Source organism: Garra rufa, chromosome 12, assembly GCF_049309525.1.
Source record: "Garra rufa chromosome 12, GarRuf1.0, whole genome shotgun sequence".
Taxonomy (NCBI): Eukaryota; Metazoa; Chordata; class Actinopteri; order Cypriniformes; family Cyprinidae; genus Garra; species Garra rufa.
The window spans coordinates 31,568,376-31,585,092 of record NC_133372.1 but is presented as its reverse complement, the minus strand read 5'-3'; the positions used below and the strand labels follow the sequence as shown (position 1 = coordinate 31,585,092).

Here is a 16,717-nt window from a genome sequence, read left to right as displayed (position 1 = left end):
TTGTAATAATATTTTACAAATAAATACCTGGGTAAGCATAAGAGACATCTTTGCTTAAAAAAATCAGTATTAAGTTTAAAAGATTAAAATAATAACATTATAATTCTTAGTTTTACAGAATCATAGAATTTACCATCAATGTCTTGATGCAACCTTTAAATTAAAAAAAAAAAATACAAGTACTAAAATTAAAAAAGGTCAGAGTACTAAAGATGTCAGACAAACAAGTGTGTGATTTAAAGCTAGTTTGTTTACTTTGCGTGCAAATGCTTGAAGGAGTGTGTGTGTTCCTTACCATAGTGGCAGTAAAGGGAATGTTGTCTATAAGAGAAGAGGCCAGTGCTGAGACCCACATGACCAAAATGATGGCGATGGCCAGCCGCTCATCCTCTGGCACTGCCTGGGAGAGAAGATAACAATAAAATATGTCACAACCAAACATACACACAAACACACACGCAAGCACACAAACCCTCTCTCTCTGTCAGTCTCATAAAGGCCCGTAGATGCCAACACAAAGGTGGGAGGCTTTGCAGACAATGTGTTCATGACACAGTCACAGTGGATTCATTATTTCACGCTCTGTTGCTTTCATAAACCGAAACACAACACATGTACACAAACAGACATAAACACACACTCTCCCCGTATGTCTGTTTTCAATCCAGCTATAACGTATGTGAAAACGCACCGTAGCTTTTTTATAAGCATGTAAGAACGCTGTTTATTAGAACATGGTTTTATTTCAGTCGTTTCCCCACTATTTCTCTCTTCGGTTGTTCATCTCTACATGGTCAGATTTTGGGGGACCTGGTGCTGCTGATTGGATTGAATGCATCAGAGCTCCACAGCAGCACCTGTCATGAATAATTACTGTGATTGTAAAAGGCCCACACAACAAACACAAGCTGACGGGTCTATCAGAGTGTGATCGCCAGCCAGGCAGAGCTGGACACTTCCAGTCCTGTGGAAATCTCTGTATTTATGGCACACACAGCCCCACTATTTGATCAAAGATAACAATCATTTCAGCCAGCCACAATATTTAATGAGGTTCATTTGACTGGTTTAAGTTAAGTTAAGGAAACGCATACTCTTAGAATTATACCCTGCTGAAAAAACCAGCTGGTCTTAGCTGGTTTAAGCTGGAAATGGCTGGTTTTAGCTGGTCTCCCAGCCTGGCCAGGCTGGAAAAATGGCCAAAACCCCTCTAAAACCAGCCTGCCTCCCAGCTATGACCAGCTAAAACCAGGCTGGTTGACCAGCTAAAACCAGCCAACCAGCCTAGGCTGGTTTTAGCTGTTTTTTTCACCAGGGTAGTCCAAAAGAAAAACCCAAAGAGACAGAGTAAAGTGCTGTTCACTTTTTCAGGAGATTTGGTTTCTGCTGCATTCGAGCCTTTAAGGCATTTTGAGAACACATCATAGTAACTTTAACAAATGTTATAGTATCCACTGTAGTTGGCGCTAGTAAAAAACATAGTTTTATCAGTCATTATCCGTGTATCGCCATTATATCATTATATAAGTTCAGTTAGTGGACAGATCAGGAGGCATTGGCTGGTGTGAGTGAGTGGAGGCGGGGCTAATTTGCATATTCATAGATCCGCACATAGTAAATGAGGAAAGGGGGGTAGAGTTACATTCAAGCTGTTTTAAAGCAAAAGAAAATTATTTTCACAAGAAAAACATTACTAAAAGATTAGTTTTAAGGGATAACATTTTTGACTACGGGGGACTTTAACATGTTGTTAGCATGTTGTTAACATGATTAGCAAGTTACTGTCATGTTGCTAGTATGATTCCAGAATGAATAGCATGTTATAAGCATGTTAGCATGATTAATAAGTTAGTTACATGTTGCTAACATGCTTCTAACATGATTAACAAGTTACTAACATGATTCTATAATGATTAACATGATATTACTAGAATGTTGCTAGCATGATTAGCACATTACTAGCACACTTCTAGCATGGTGTTATCATGTTACTAGCATGATTAGCAAGTTACTGGCATGTTGTTAACATGATTATAGCATTATTAGCATCTTGTTAGAATGATTAGCATGTGTCTAGCATGTTGCTAGTGTTTCTAACATGTTAGTAGCATATTACTAGCATGATGCTAGCATGTTTTTTAACATGAATAACATGTTATTAGCATGCTTCTAACATGATTAACAAGTTACTAACATGACTCAATCATAATTAACATGTTACTAGCATGTTACTAACATTATTCTAACATGATTAACATGTTACTAGCATGACCAAAATGTTACTAGCATGTTTCTAGCTTGATTAACATGTTGTTAACATGATCAGCATGTTACTAGCATGACTAGCATGTTTCTAGCATGTTACTAGCATGATTCTAACATAATTAACTTGCTGTTAACATGATCAGCATGTTACTAGCATGATTTAGCATGATTAGCAAGTTACTAACATGCTGATATCATGAATAACATGATTAGCATTGTTTCTAGCATGTTGCAAGCATGCTTAAGATGTTACTAGCCTGTTTCTAGCATTAGTATGTTACTAACATGTTACTAGCACGATTACCAAGTTACTACCATGTTAACATGTTTCTAGAATCATTAGCATGTTGTTAGCATGATTAGCCAGTTTCTAGCATGTTGCTAGCAAGTTAAAAACATGACTCAGTCATCTTTAACATGTTACTAGCATGTTGCTAGCATTATTCTAGCATGACCAACATGTTACTAGAATGATTAGCATGTTGTTAACATGATCAGCATGTTACTAACATGATTTTAGCATGTTGCTAGCATGTTACTAGCATGATTAGCAAGTTACTAGCATTTTGTTAACATGATTATAACATTATTAGCATATTGTCAGCATGTTGGAATAATTAGCAAGTTCTAACATGTTTATAACATGACTAGCATGATTAGCATGTTTCAAGCAAGTGGCTTGTGTTTCTAGCATAATTAGCAGGTTTCTAACATGTTGCAAGCATAATTAACATGTTGCTAGCATGTTTCTAGCATGATTACCATGCTGCTAGCATTATTAACAAGTTACTACCATTCTAGAATGATTAGCATGTTGCTAGCATGATAAGCAAGTTTCTAGCATTTTGTTAACATGATTATAGCATTATTAGCATATTGTCAGCATGTTAGAATGATTAGCAAGTTACTAACATGTTGATAACATGACTAACATGATTAGCATGTTTCTAGCAGGTTGCTTGTGTTTCTAGCATAATTAGCATGTTTCTAACATGTTGCAAGCATAATTAACATGTTACTAGCATGTTTCTAGAATGATTAGCATGTTGCATGTTCCTAGCATGATTACCATATTACTAGCATGTTGTTACCTTGATTATTAAGTTACTAGCATGTTGTTAGCATGATTAGCATATTGCCAGCATGATTTAGCTAGATATACAGACAGATATAAAGTAGCTTTGTATCTCACAATGACCTTATTATATTTCACAAGTGCAGCCTTGTGTCTTATAACTTGGACTTTATATTTTGCAGATGTGATTTACAACTTTGTTTCTTATTTTATTCATATAATCTGCCTTCACTTCGAGGAAGAAACAGATTCTAAATCCCCTCAAAATCTAAACACAAGTGGTCACCGGAGACACATCTGTTACATCCAGGTGTGAACAGCAACCTGCGTTGCTTGTACATTTAGGACCATTTTTTGGATAGTTTTTGTGCTGACTGCATAACACCTTTCATGAGTCAAGCACCAAAGCAACGCAGACCCCCCCATGCAAATATAAATTCCTAGTGAAATCTCCCCAAAGACTGTATCAAATATTTCTGGAGCAAATACTCACTTTTATCAGCACCGCTGTCTGTTCCCCGATGTAGTCGATGAGCTGCAGCTGGGCTAGGGCCTTAAAAACACACCAAAGAGACAATCAAGCCATAGACCAGAAAGCAAAACAACAGACATTTAAACTGACAGCTCAGATTTTCCATCTTTTAAACAATGGAAGTGGAATATCAGAATTCATCTATTTTTGTCTCTGTGCTTGTGGTGAGTGATTGTGAATGTTGGCTCTGCTATAGAGGGCAAACAGTTTATCTTGGAGCAGCGTTAAGCTCCCCACTGGGCCCAAGGGGTGGGCTTCCCTGTGTGAACACTGTCCTCCTAACAAAACAAAGGATTAAACTAACGCAAACAGCAAACCCAGCATTTCTGCTGCTGACATGCTCACTTTCTCCTTACTTGGACTCCCAATCTCTAAGTCACCCTCTGTCTCCTTCTTTATTTATGAATGTGATAGATAAAAATAAACATAACAATACATTATTATACAATATTAATATTTTATCTTTCATGACAATGCACTTTAAATATTTTGTCCTCTATAACAATGCAGGGGGGGGGGGGTTAACAAAAATAGACATAAAAATATATTAAACATAGACATAATAATACATTATTATATATCTTTCATGACAATGCAATTTATATAGTTTATCCTCTATAACAATGCCTTTTTTTTCTTCTTTGGGTTTGCAAATGACCAAAAAAAATAAAAATAATAATAATAATAAATAAATAAATTTAGGGGAAAAATATAATAAAATGTATTTTAAAATATACATAATACACTATTATATATCTTTCATGACAATGCACTTTAAATCGAAAAAAAAAAGAAAAAAAAAAAAAAATATATATATATATATTTATAATATAATATATATTATATAATATATACATATATTAATATTTAAAGTGCATACAAACATACAAATGTCTTCTATAACACTGATTTTTTTCCTCTTTCACACTGTAAAACGAATTTATAATATAATATAATTAATTAATCTAGTTATCTTTTTTAATTATTATAATTTCTATATTGCTTTTTCCTATAATTTTAATATAATCTTTTATTATAAATCCTATATTATTAATGTAATTATTTAAATTTGTATTTAATTTGATTCAAATGTTTTTATTATAACTATTATAATTATTATAAATCATATTAATTATTAATTTTGCAAAGGATAATAAAAAAATAATTAAATTTAGGGGCAAAAATAACAGAAATAGATCTAGACTTATAATAATAATAATAATTACAAATAATAATACTCTATTATATATCTTTCATGACAATGCACTTTAAATATTAATATATATATATATATATATATATATATATATATATATATATAAAATAAAAATATGTCTTCTGTAACAATGCATTTTTATCCTTTTCACACTTTATAAAACAGTTTGTAAATATGAAAAATCAGACACGCTCATAAATGTATATGAAATTATTCTAAAATTGTATTTAAATAAATTTAAAATTATTAATTATATTCATTATTATAATTCCCATATTACTTTTTATTATAACTGTATAATAATTATTATAAATCCTATATTAATTACTCATTTTGCAAATAATATAAAAAACAAAAATAACAAAAATTGATATAGATATATAATTAAAAAAATATTTAAAGAAACAATAATACACTATTATATATCTTTCATGACAATGCACTTTTATCCTTTTTCACACTTTATCCTTTTCACATTCTATTTTTAAATAAAGTTAAAAATAGATTTAATAAGAATAAGCAGAACACGTTGTCACGATCCAGGCGGGGTTGAGGAGTGGAGAATGATGAGGAGAACCGGAGTAGATGAACGAATAAATATTTATTAAAACAAAACACTGAAACTAATACAAATAAACAAAAACCGGGAGCATAAGATGAGTACATGAACCAAGCAAACAGAAGTAACAGAATGCATTGACGGACAAATGGGGAGTGCACACACAGACTCTTAAATACACTGAAACGGGGGCGTGGTCACTAACAAGATAACAAGATAACAAGGGGGAAATACAAATAAGGGCATGACTGAACTAACTAAACAATACCAAAAGGGGGAGACAAGGACTAAACCATATAAGCTAGAACCATAGGGGAAAAGACACTAGGAAAACATGACAGAACACAGACATGATACTGACACACATACTTACAATAATTGTGCGAATTAATTTCGAGTTAATAAAAATCAAATATAATTTTAATATTATAATAGCTATATTATTTTTTATTATAATTGCATTATAATTATTATAGATCCTATATTAATTATTCATTTAGCAAATAATAATTAAAAAAAACATTACATTTAGGGGGCAAAAATAACAAAAATAGATATAGATATACAATAAAAATATATTTAAAGATAAACAATAATATAGCATTATATATAGTATTATATATATTTTATGACAATGCACTTTTATCCTTTTCCACACTTTTTTCCTTTTCCACACTAAAAACAAATCAATTGATTCTTTAACAAAAAATAATATCAAATTTTATTTAAATAAAGTTAAAAATAGATTTAATAAAAATAAGCAGAACACATACTTACAATAATTGTGCAAATTAATTTTGAGTTATTACAAATCTGATATAATTTAAATTATTATATTATTATATATTATTTTGTATTATAATTTTATGATAATTATTACAAATCCTATATTAATTATTAATTTAAATATTTTATTTTATTTATTTATTTATTTTTTTGCATTTAAAAACAACTAAATAAATTTGAGGGGGCACGTTTGAGGCATGACAGGTTCCGAACCAGCATCCAAAACACGACATGGGCCGGTGACCTGGGGGGTGTTCCATAAAACAAGTTTACCAAATAAGTCAGGCTTATTTCAGTTAGTCTGACTTATTTTGAGCCAAATCAAGTGACAATAAGTCAGACTAACTAAAATAAGCCTGGCTTATTTGGTAAATTTGTTTTATGGAACACCCCTCAGCTTAACTGATCTTGGTAAACAATGACTAGCCATCACTGTGATGTAACAGATGACAGAACATTGTGATATGTGGGTGTTTGTTGAGCATTAGCATACCTCCATAAGCACAAACAGCGCAGCGAAGAACAACAGGGTGGCCCATTCCACTCTGTGAAGTATGATCTCGAAGTCCTGAATGTCAGCCAGCACCAGTAACCACAGAGCCCCCAAAATAGCGATCCAACCTGAGGGACAAAACAGTACATCAAGCCGAGATCACTAGAAAACAACCAAGAGCGCTGTTCACGCAAACATTTATTTCCTGTTGTTGCACGTAAAGGTTTTAAGATAATGGAATCCTGGAAAACAGCCGAGCGGCGGTTAATGCAATGCATCAATCATACGTTATGTCTCTATCTATCTTGCCTTCCCGTGACCACAAACACATTCTCATCAGCCATCCACAGTGGTCCTAAATCTGCTATTCCACTCACACACAAAAAAAAACATTCAGCGGGAGAGAGACCAAACAGCGGCATTCAATTAGAAACACAGCCCAGCCACCCCACAAACAGACTCATAATCGCTCTGCGCATCGATACACTGACACCACAGGTAGTCTGCGACGCCACAATGGACTACGGGCTGTCAGGGTGTAAGAATAATAAGCCAGTTACTGGATAGTCTTCATTAAAGGCTTCTGTGATGTGTCCGGCACTGATCTAAGCACCTCAGTCTAAATAAATGATGGGAATCGCAACTACAACAGAGATAACGGAACATAAAAGTGCCTGTTTTCCCTGAGAGAGGAGATCATAGTAATTTATTCTGTTTGAGAAGTCTCTTGTGCTCACCTGGGCTGCATTTATTTGATCAAAAACACTGTAATATTGTGAAATATTATTGCAATTTAAAATAATGGTTTGTTATTTTAATACACTTAAAAATTTTATTTATTTCTGTGATGCAAAGCTTTGCATCAGCCATTACTTCAGTCTTCAGTGTTTTTTTTTTATTGAATCTATTAAATAGTTAATAAATTTGTTTATTTTAATCCACTCTGATTTTATTGTGATATCAGTCTAAAATATCTCTGGAACATGGAGGTGAAATATAAAAGGACATTAGCTGGTGTGAACATTGTGCATGCTGTCAAGAATTATTGCCAAACATTTTACCACTGATTAGGTGATGTACTGTTTTCCAGAAGCCTCTGGGATTAAAAACATACGCAGCATGTCAGGAACAAAATGTACGAGTCACTAAAGTGAGACGGATAATACAGCAGGAAGCGGGCCGACGTTATACCCCTCCATCACATGCGGTGGTAGAAGTCCATCATAATGAGTGTGCCATTTAGACATCAAGAGCGTGCACAACTAATGCGTCACATTTCAGCCTTTGACCTTTACTATAATAGCCACAGAAAAACAGGCTTTATTCTGGACCTGTGTATTACATGCAACTGTTTGACGTTGATGTTTCAGAAAAAAAAATGTTGCTGCAAATGTTACAAGAAATGAACAGAAGCCATTAGCCCAGTTAATGAATGCTTACACACTGGAAAAAACATTTACAAGCAGTAAAATCAGATTTCGAAACGTACATGCAGGTAGTAGATTATGTACTCTAGGTTGTGTTTTACTGGAGCACCATTAAAATGTTTCCTGAAAATAATATTTCCCAGTACTGTGTTTGTCATCATTTACCAAAACAAAGCAGTGAAAGGGAAAATGTCATTTCTCATTATTTTGCATTTATTTGTTTGTGCAATAGTAATTTTCTATTGAATATTGATCCTCAGTGTACTCAGAAAACAAATATGAGAGGGAAAGGGAGAGTGGATGGATGATGTTTGGTTGGTGTAGCATAAAAATGAGTGTCTGCTGGCCTTGAGTTAAAAGCAGGAACACGTAGTGAGGACTTAGTGAGTTCAGTCTTTGAAGCAGCATGTGTTGAGCAGATGGTCACGTATAGCTCACACTATCAAAGCTTTGGGGTTGAAATGACATTTATTTTTCATATAATAGCACAGGGCCTTCCTCTGGAGTGCAAAATCAGGAACCAGGTCCTGTGACCATCATGGTGCGCAGTGGAAAATGAACAAGACAAAAAAGAAAATGGGTCACAGGTATGAAAACAAAATGATAAATGCAAACAATGAACTTAAAAATATATCAACTAATTTTTTACAGTAAAAAAAAAAAAAGTCACGTTAGTCATCACGTGGTAAAAGTAGAAATTTATTCAAGGTAAAATTAATTAGATTTTTTTTTTTTTTAACAATAAACAATTGTGTAACTGTTTTGGATTGCCAGCTAGATATTCATGTCAAATCTGGGCACTAATGCAAAATCATTTGCTAAATCCAGCTCTTGGGCCCAGAAAAGCGGGGTCATCCAGGGTCTGTCCACGCCGACAGACAAGACAGAGCAGGTTACCTTTGGTATGTAACAAAGTTTCAGCTTTCAAATGTTGTCAATTTTTAAGAAATTCAAACAATAAAAACCATTTGTGGGTCTTTGTGTTGAGAATGAAAATTGAATCGGGTTGATGTCAGAACCCAGTGTCAAATTGATGTCAATCTGAGACGTCTGACAGACTTTGCATTTTGGTTGAAAATGAAAATCGAGTTGACGTCAGAAACCACCGCTAGACTGACGTCATCCTACGACGTCAGACAGACGTTGCATTTTGGTTGAAAATGAAAATTGAGTTGACAATTAGATTGACGTCAATGTTGGACAAACATTGTATTTTGGTGAAAAAAAAAGAAAATTGGGTTGACGTCAGAACCAAACGTCAGATTGGCGTCAACCTCTGTCATTTGACAGATGTTGCATTTTAGTTAAAAATGAAAATCGAGTTGACATCAGAACCCAACATCAGATTGACGTCAACGTTGGACGTCAGAACCTAACAGCAGATTGACGTCAATCTGAGACGTTAGACAGACGTTGCATTTTGGCTGAAAATGAAAATCAGGTTGATGTCAGATTGATGTGAATCTGAGACATCGTACAGGCATTGCATTTTGGTTGAAAATGAAAATCGAGTCGACATCAGAACACAACGCCAGATTGACGTTAACCTCTAACGTCGGATGGACATTGCATTTTGGTTGAGAATGGAAATCTAGTTGACGTCAGAACTCAACGTTAGATTGACGTCAATCTGAGACGTCAGAGAAGTATTGCATTTCAGGTTGAAAATGAAATCGGGTTGACGTCAGAACCCAATGGCAGATTGACATCAATCTGAGACGTCAAACAAGCGTTGCATTTCAGGTTGAAAATGAAAATCGAGTTCACGTCAGAACCCAACATCTGATTGATGTTAATCTCCGAAATCAGACAGACGTTGCATTTTGGTTGAAAATGAAAATTGAGTTGACAATTAGATTGACGTCAATGTTGGACAAACATTGTATTTTGGTGAAAAAAAAAAGAAAATTGGGTTGACTTCAGAACCAAACGTCAGATTGGCCTCAACCTCTGTCATTTGACAGATGTTGCATTTTAGTTAAAAATGAAAATCGAGTTGACATCAGAACCCAACGTCAGATTGACGTCAACGTTGGACGTCAGAACCTAACAGCAGATTGACGTCAATCTGAGACGTTAGACAGACGTTGCATTTTGGCTGAAAATGAAAATCAGGTTGATGTCAGATTGATGTGAATCTGAGACATCGGACAGGCATTGCATTTTGGTTGAAAATGAAAATCGAGTCGACATCAGAACACAATGCCAGATTGACGTTAACCTCTAACGTCGGATGGACATTGCATTTTGGTTGAGAATGGAAATCGAGTTGGCATCAGAACTCAACGTCAGATTGACGTCAATCTGAGACGTCAGACAAGTATTGCATTTCAGGTTGAAAATGAAATCGGGTTGACGTCAGAACCCAATGGCAGATTGACATCAATCTGAGACGTCAAACAAGCGTTGCATTTCAGGTTGAAAATGAAAATCGAGTTCACGTCAGAACCCAACATCTGATTGATGTTAATCTCCGAAATCAGACAGACGTTGCATTTTGGTTGAAAATGAAAATTGAGTTGATGTCAGAACCCAACTACAAATTGATGTCAACCTTCAATGTCGCAGACGTTGAATTTTGGTTGAAAACTAAAATCGAGTTAATGTCAGAACACAATGTCAGATTGACGTCAGTATGAGATGTCAGACAGATGTTGCATTTTAGTTGAAAAATAAAATCGAGTTGATGTCAGAAGCCAATGGCAGATTGAGGTTAACCTCCGACATCGAACAGACATTGCAATCTGAGACATTTGTGACCATGGATCACAAAACCAGTCTTAAAGGTTGTATCAGCGATTTCTAGCCTAAAACATAAAGTGTCAAATTCAGCTGACCTTTATTCACGATCCGCTCACTGCCTGCCCCATAAATTGTCTGTGAAAAAAACGCATCTCTCTGGTCAGCCTAGGGTCCAAGATATGCCAAAAAAAAACAATCTGCGCTATCAACTATTCCACAGATAAACAAACCGTGTTCCAACCAATCAGCGTCAGAGGGTTTCGTGTTGTGGACTTTCCTACTGGTGCAGGGATGTGAGGGAGGCGGAGCGAAAGTCCACAACACCAAACCCCTGACGCTGATTGGTTGGAACAATGTTTGTTTTTGCTGTGGAATGGTTGGTAGTGCCGATTGTTTTTTTGGCATATCTCGGACCCTAGGCTGACCAGAGAGATGCGTTTTTTTCACAGACAATTTATGGGGCAGGCAGCGAGCGGATCGTGATGAAAGATCAGCTGAATTTTACACTTTATGTTTCAGGCTAGAAATCGCTGATACAACCTTTAAGTAGCACGGGTATATTTGTAGCAATAGCCAAAAATACATCGTATGGGTCATATAGTATGGGTAGCATATAGTAAAGATCATGTTCCATGAAGATATTTCGTAAATTTTCTACCATAAATATATAAAAACGTGCTTTTTGATTAGTAATATGCATTGCTAAGAACTTCATTTGGACAACTTTTAAGGCGATTTTCTCAATATTTAGATTTTTTTGCACCCTCAGATTCTAAGTTTTCAAATCTCAGACAAACATTGTCCTATTTTAACAAACAATATATCAATGGAAAGCTTATTTACTCAGCTTTCAGATGACGTAAGAATCTCAATTTCGACAAATTTACACTTATGACTGGTTTTGTGGTCCAGGGTCACATTTGACAGACGTTGCACGGAAAATCGAGTTGATGTCAGAATCCAACGTCAGATTGACGTGAATCTGAGACATCAAACAGGCTTTGCATTTTGGTTGAAAACGAAAATCGAGTCAACGTCAGAACACAATGTCAGATTGACGTTAACCTTCGACGACGGACAGACGTAGAATTTTGGTTGAAAATGGAAATCGAGTTGACGTCAGAACTCAATGTCGGATTGACGTCAATCTGAGACGTCAGACAGGTATTGCATTTCATGCTGAAAATGAAAATCGGGTTTACGTCAGAACACAACGTCAGATTGACGTCAATATGAGGCGTCGGACAGACGATGCATTTTCATTGAAAATGAAAATCAGGTTGACATCACAACCCACCGTCAGATTGATGTCAATCTGAGATGTCGGACAGACATTGCATTTGGGTTGAAAATGAAAATCGGGTCGATGTCAGAACCCAACGGCAGATTGACGTGACTCTGAGATGTCAGACAGGTGTTGCATTTTGGCAGAACCCAAACACAGTAAAAACAGTATTATTGTGAAATATTATTGCAATTTTTAAGAAATTTAAACACTAAAAACTGTTTGTGGCTCTTTAATGTGTCATAACAGATTGCTGAGTGGCAGTTTAAGTGGCACTAGTTACAGCGCAAAATAAACATGAATGAACATCACAAGGTTTCTTGTTTCAACCACAGAAAGACGTCAATACGCAACATTTTTTAGGTTCATATCCACAGATGTTGACCTAATCTCCTGTCGGACAAAAACTGAAGATTCTGCGTTATGATTGGTTAGATTGCCTGTCAATCAAACTCCCGGCGAAGGGTCAATTGTAAAGAAGAGCTGGGACTTCTCTTGCTTTTTTTTGTCATTATAAGCCTGCATAAACTTCACAATCATGAAAGGCTCATTATGCTATTATTTTGACTACATAAATAGTCACAAATGTCAAAAATCTAACCCACTTAAAGCAGGATAGCAAATTACTGAGCAATAATCTAAAGACCCCACTTGCACCAGACCATTTTCTGTTAGCCAGCCATGGGCTTTGAACTTCGTCCAGCGATGCCAGTGTGTGAAGTGCCTTCATTAAAATAAGCTGGACAATGGTCAAACAGTTACTATTCAAGCTTTCCAAATTTAGCACAAAACACCACACACGTAGGCGCACATACTTTTGGGATTATGACCAATGCTGGTCAGTAAATGCTGCAACAAACCAATACACTATAAATCATAGCAGAGGGGGCGACAGTATGCTTCCAATTCCAGCAAAATTTGATTAAACAGGTGAGTGCTGAAGATTGCCCGTGGGAAATCATTTAATAAGGAATGAGAAGGACGTACAGATGAAGAGCCAAAAGACAGGAAGAGAAAAAACAGAAGACGACAGAAACAGTCACACATGGGACACAAATGTACTGTAATTGTAGAAGAGAATATATTAAAGTATGGTTTAAACGAGGTAAAAATCTACAAAGGCAAAAGTGTTCACAATAGCTGAATGATGCAAGACAAAATTAAGTAACAGGAGGAAATATATTCTTTTTTTTTATTGGATTTGGTGAAAATTTATAGACGGAAGTTGAAATCAAATTGTAAATATGTGTGACTCATTAATATAAGTGATGTAAGTTTAAATATCTGGTATGCCCCTCTTGTTTGGTTGATACCCCAAAGATGTATATGTAAACATAATTACAAAAACTGTGAAGTAATTCTAAAATTAAGCTCCTGTTTTCCCTTCAGAGTCCTCTGATCTAATGAAAACCCAGGAGAAAGAAAATAATGACGCTTTAATCTCTTTAAAACTGTGATCATAAAGTTTGTTTTGGTTCTTATGAGATTAAAAGTCAAGAAGTGTCAGTCTGATAATTAAATTATAAGTATGTTTTTTGAGATATTAACAGGGCTTTGGGGTCTAACAAATGTGGAGGTTGACAACTTTCACGTTAAGTATTCCCACAGCCAGCCACCGCAGTAAATAAGTATAAATATTGAGTATTATATGTGCATCTTTTCTCCAAAAGTGGAACATATTTATAGATTTGGATGGCACAAATACACACACACACATACAGACACTAGCATTGTAGTTCATGCATGGTGTGAAATGAATCCCAGGCTTCTTTCACACTGGCACTGGGACGGTTTTGTCACAACACTAGTACACTAGTCCAAAAAAAAAAGTAACTTTTGATTTGCTTTCTGCTTCAATGTTCCCCCACGGCATCCAACTGAAGACGGAGGAGGAATTGGGGGCCTTCAGCGGTGCGCAGCACAAACAGAGCAGAAAAATGAGAGAGACAGAGAGAGAAAGAAGGCTCTGCAATTAAAAGAAGTTTGCTGAGAAGCCTGGGAGGCTCATTCATCATACCCAAAACAACGCAGGCATTCTGGCCCGTTGAGTGAGACACAAACACCACCTCATCATGTTCTTCATTTTAAAGCAAATGTGTTTCCAAAGGTACCTTATTTATAAAGAACTCTGTCTCTCAGGATGTTCTGGGAAGAAATGAGCTGTTGTGCATGCTCTACTTTGATTAATCTTCCTCTGTTTCCTCATTCATTATTTGGTGGTACAGCTTTTGTGCTGCCCAGGAGATAAATTATGCCTGGATCTTAACTTATTTATTCATAAATAAATGACCATTTTAAGAGATGAGTGATATTAGTAATATTTAATATGCATGTGGTCCAGATCTAACATGTAATCGTTTCCTTATTTTAAAAGTTTTGCCCTTAAAGGATTAGTAATAACATTTTGTGATGATGTACTCACCTTTATGTCATCCAAGATGGTCATGTCTTTCTTTCTTCAGTCAAAATTAATTTAAGGTTTTTGAGGAAAACATTCCAGGATTTTTCTCCATATAGTCGACTTTAATTGGGATCAGCAGGTTGAAGGTCCAAACTGCAGATTCAATGCAGTTTCAAAGGGCTCTACACGATCCTAGTCGAGGAATAAGGGTCTTCTCTAGTGAAACGGTCGTCATTTTTATATAAAAAGAAAAATGCATGTATTTTTTTTAACCACAAATAAGATGGAGTTTTTCTAACTAACCACATGTGACATTTCCAACATGTTTTACGTAATGTGTGAAGTGCTTTGTAGAGCTAATGCAAGATATTTTTAGAAAATGACCGATCATTTTGCTAGATAGAGCGTTTAAAGCTGCATTGAAACAGCAATTTGGACCTTCAACCTGTTGATCCCCTTTGAAGTCATCTATATGGACAAAACTCCTGGAATGTTTGCCTCAAAAATCTTAATTTCTTTTTCGACTGAAGAAAGAAAGACATGAACATCTTGGATGACATTGGGGTGAGAAATTATCAGGACAGTTTTATTCTGGAAATGAACTAATCCTTTAAATTGAATGTTGCTTGTTGTTTTCTGTGAACCTCTTTAGTTTTTTGAGCATGAAAATATATTTACTTTCAGGATAAAGTCTCACACTGAGAAAATTATTGATATTTCCTTGAAAATCCGTTATGACCTACACATGAAATGTTTTGATAGACCTATAAAAATGACCTTTCAGAGCTTTTCTTTTCTCTTAACAGCTTTTCAGTGACCTAAAAATCAAGAAAACCCCTATACGCATTGTTACTGCTAGCAGAAATGTGCTAAATGTTCACCAGTCAGTTATCACAGAATCAAACTATAATTACATAATTTTTCTGGGAAATGGATGGCCTTGGGGCTTAAGAAACACTTAATTGTCATGAATGTGCTTTTCGTTGGATAGACGTGTAAAGTGCAGCGCATCCTGTGTGCTTCATTGCCCTCCAGCAGGCGCACTGTATCCTCGCCCATGATTAAATAATCAATATCAAAGGTCAAACGGAGTGGTGATGTGTCAACCTAATGAAAGTCTAATGACAGTCATTTGCAGCCCATGCTGGCCGACCCTGGTTTTGATCAGAACGAGGCACTGAGGAGAATTTGAAAGCAGAACCACACAGTTTTTTGAAAATGGTAATGTACAGTGATTATTTCTTGTGATCATTGCCAATTAATTATGTACACAGCTGTGGAAGGCAAAAAAAATGATTTTGTATGTATGAAGAGATAAGACATGATCATTTAGAAAATAATATTCATGTGTCATCTTTCCACAAGATCAAACTGTCCACAAATGAGAATTGATTATCAATACACAATCAGACCCAAACAATGCAACAACCTCAGCGAGCTGTGCGGCTGGCATTCTCTGATTGACCAACTCGTTCCCGCTAATAGTGTTTGGTGAAGTTCTCGATCTCATTTCCATCTGTAATTGACATCTCATTCACCGTATAATAAACACGTCCATAAACCAGTTCGACAAAGCTAGAGCAAAATGAAAGGCTATGTAGCGAGGAAAAAAATCTAGAAAAAATAATACAGAAACAAAAGACTAATTTTGGGTTGAGTAATACTAGCTGTCTTATTTAATCTCACGCTACTCCATTGTTATGGTTTTGTGTTTGTGTCTCTTTCTGTATTTAAAGCCCAGCTGCAAACAATTACGACATCAACGCATTGACGGATTCATAAACACACCAATTAGATCATGGGAGAGAGTGGCTAGCTTTATTAGAATAACATTTGTTTCTCTAATTTCATTCTATAAACCCTAATGTAATGCATATAAAATGAAATGTTTGTTCCATGGTAGAAGAACTGGTGCATTTTTGATCATTTCAAAAAT

General features: G+C 35.4%; 1 protein-coding gene across 1 annotated transcript in view; it reads right to left on the bottom strand.

Moving 5' to 3' along the window:
- The window catches only part of oca2 (oculocutaneous albinism II), a 137,164-nt gene that overhangs the window by 48,634 nt on the left and 71,813 nt on the right, over positions 1-16,717 (bottom strand). Inside the window, exons 16-18 of the mRNA XM_073852556.1 lie at positions 6,927-7,054; positions 3,834-3,893; positions 296-400 (exon numbers count right to left, since the gene is read on the bottom strand). Of these exons, the coding sequence (XP_073708657.1) occupies positions 296-400; positions 3,834-3,893; positions 6,927-7,054 (293 nt within the window). The remainder of the gene's footprint in view (positions 1-295; positions 401-3,833; positions 3,894-6,926; positions 7,055-16,717) is intronic.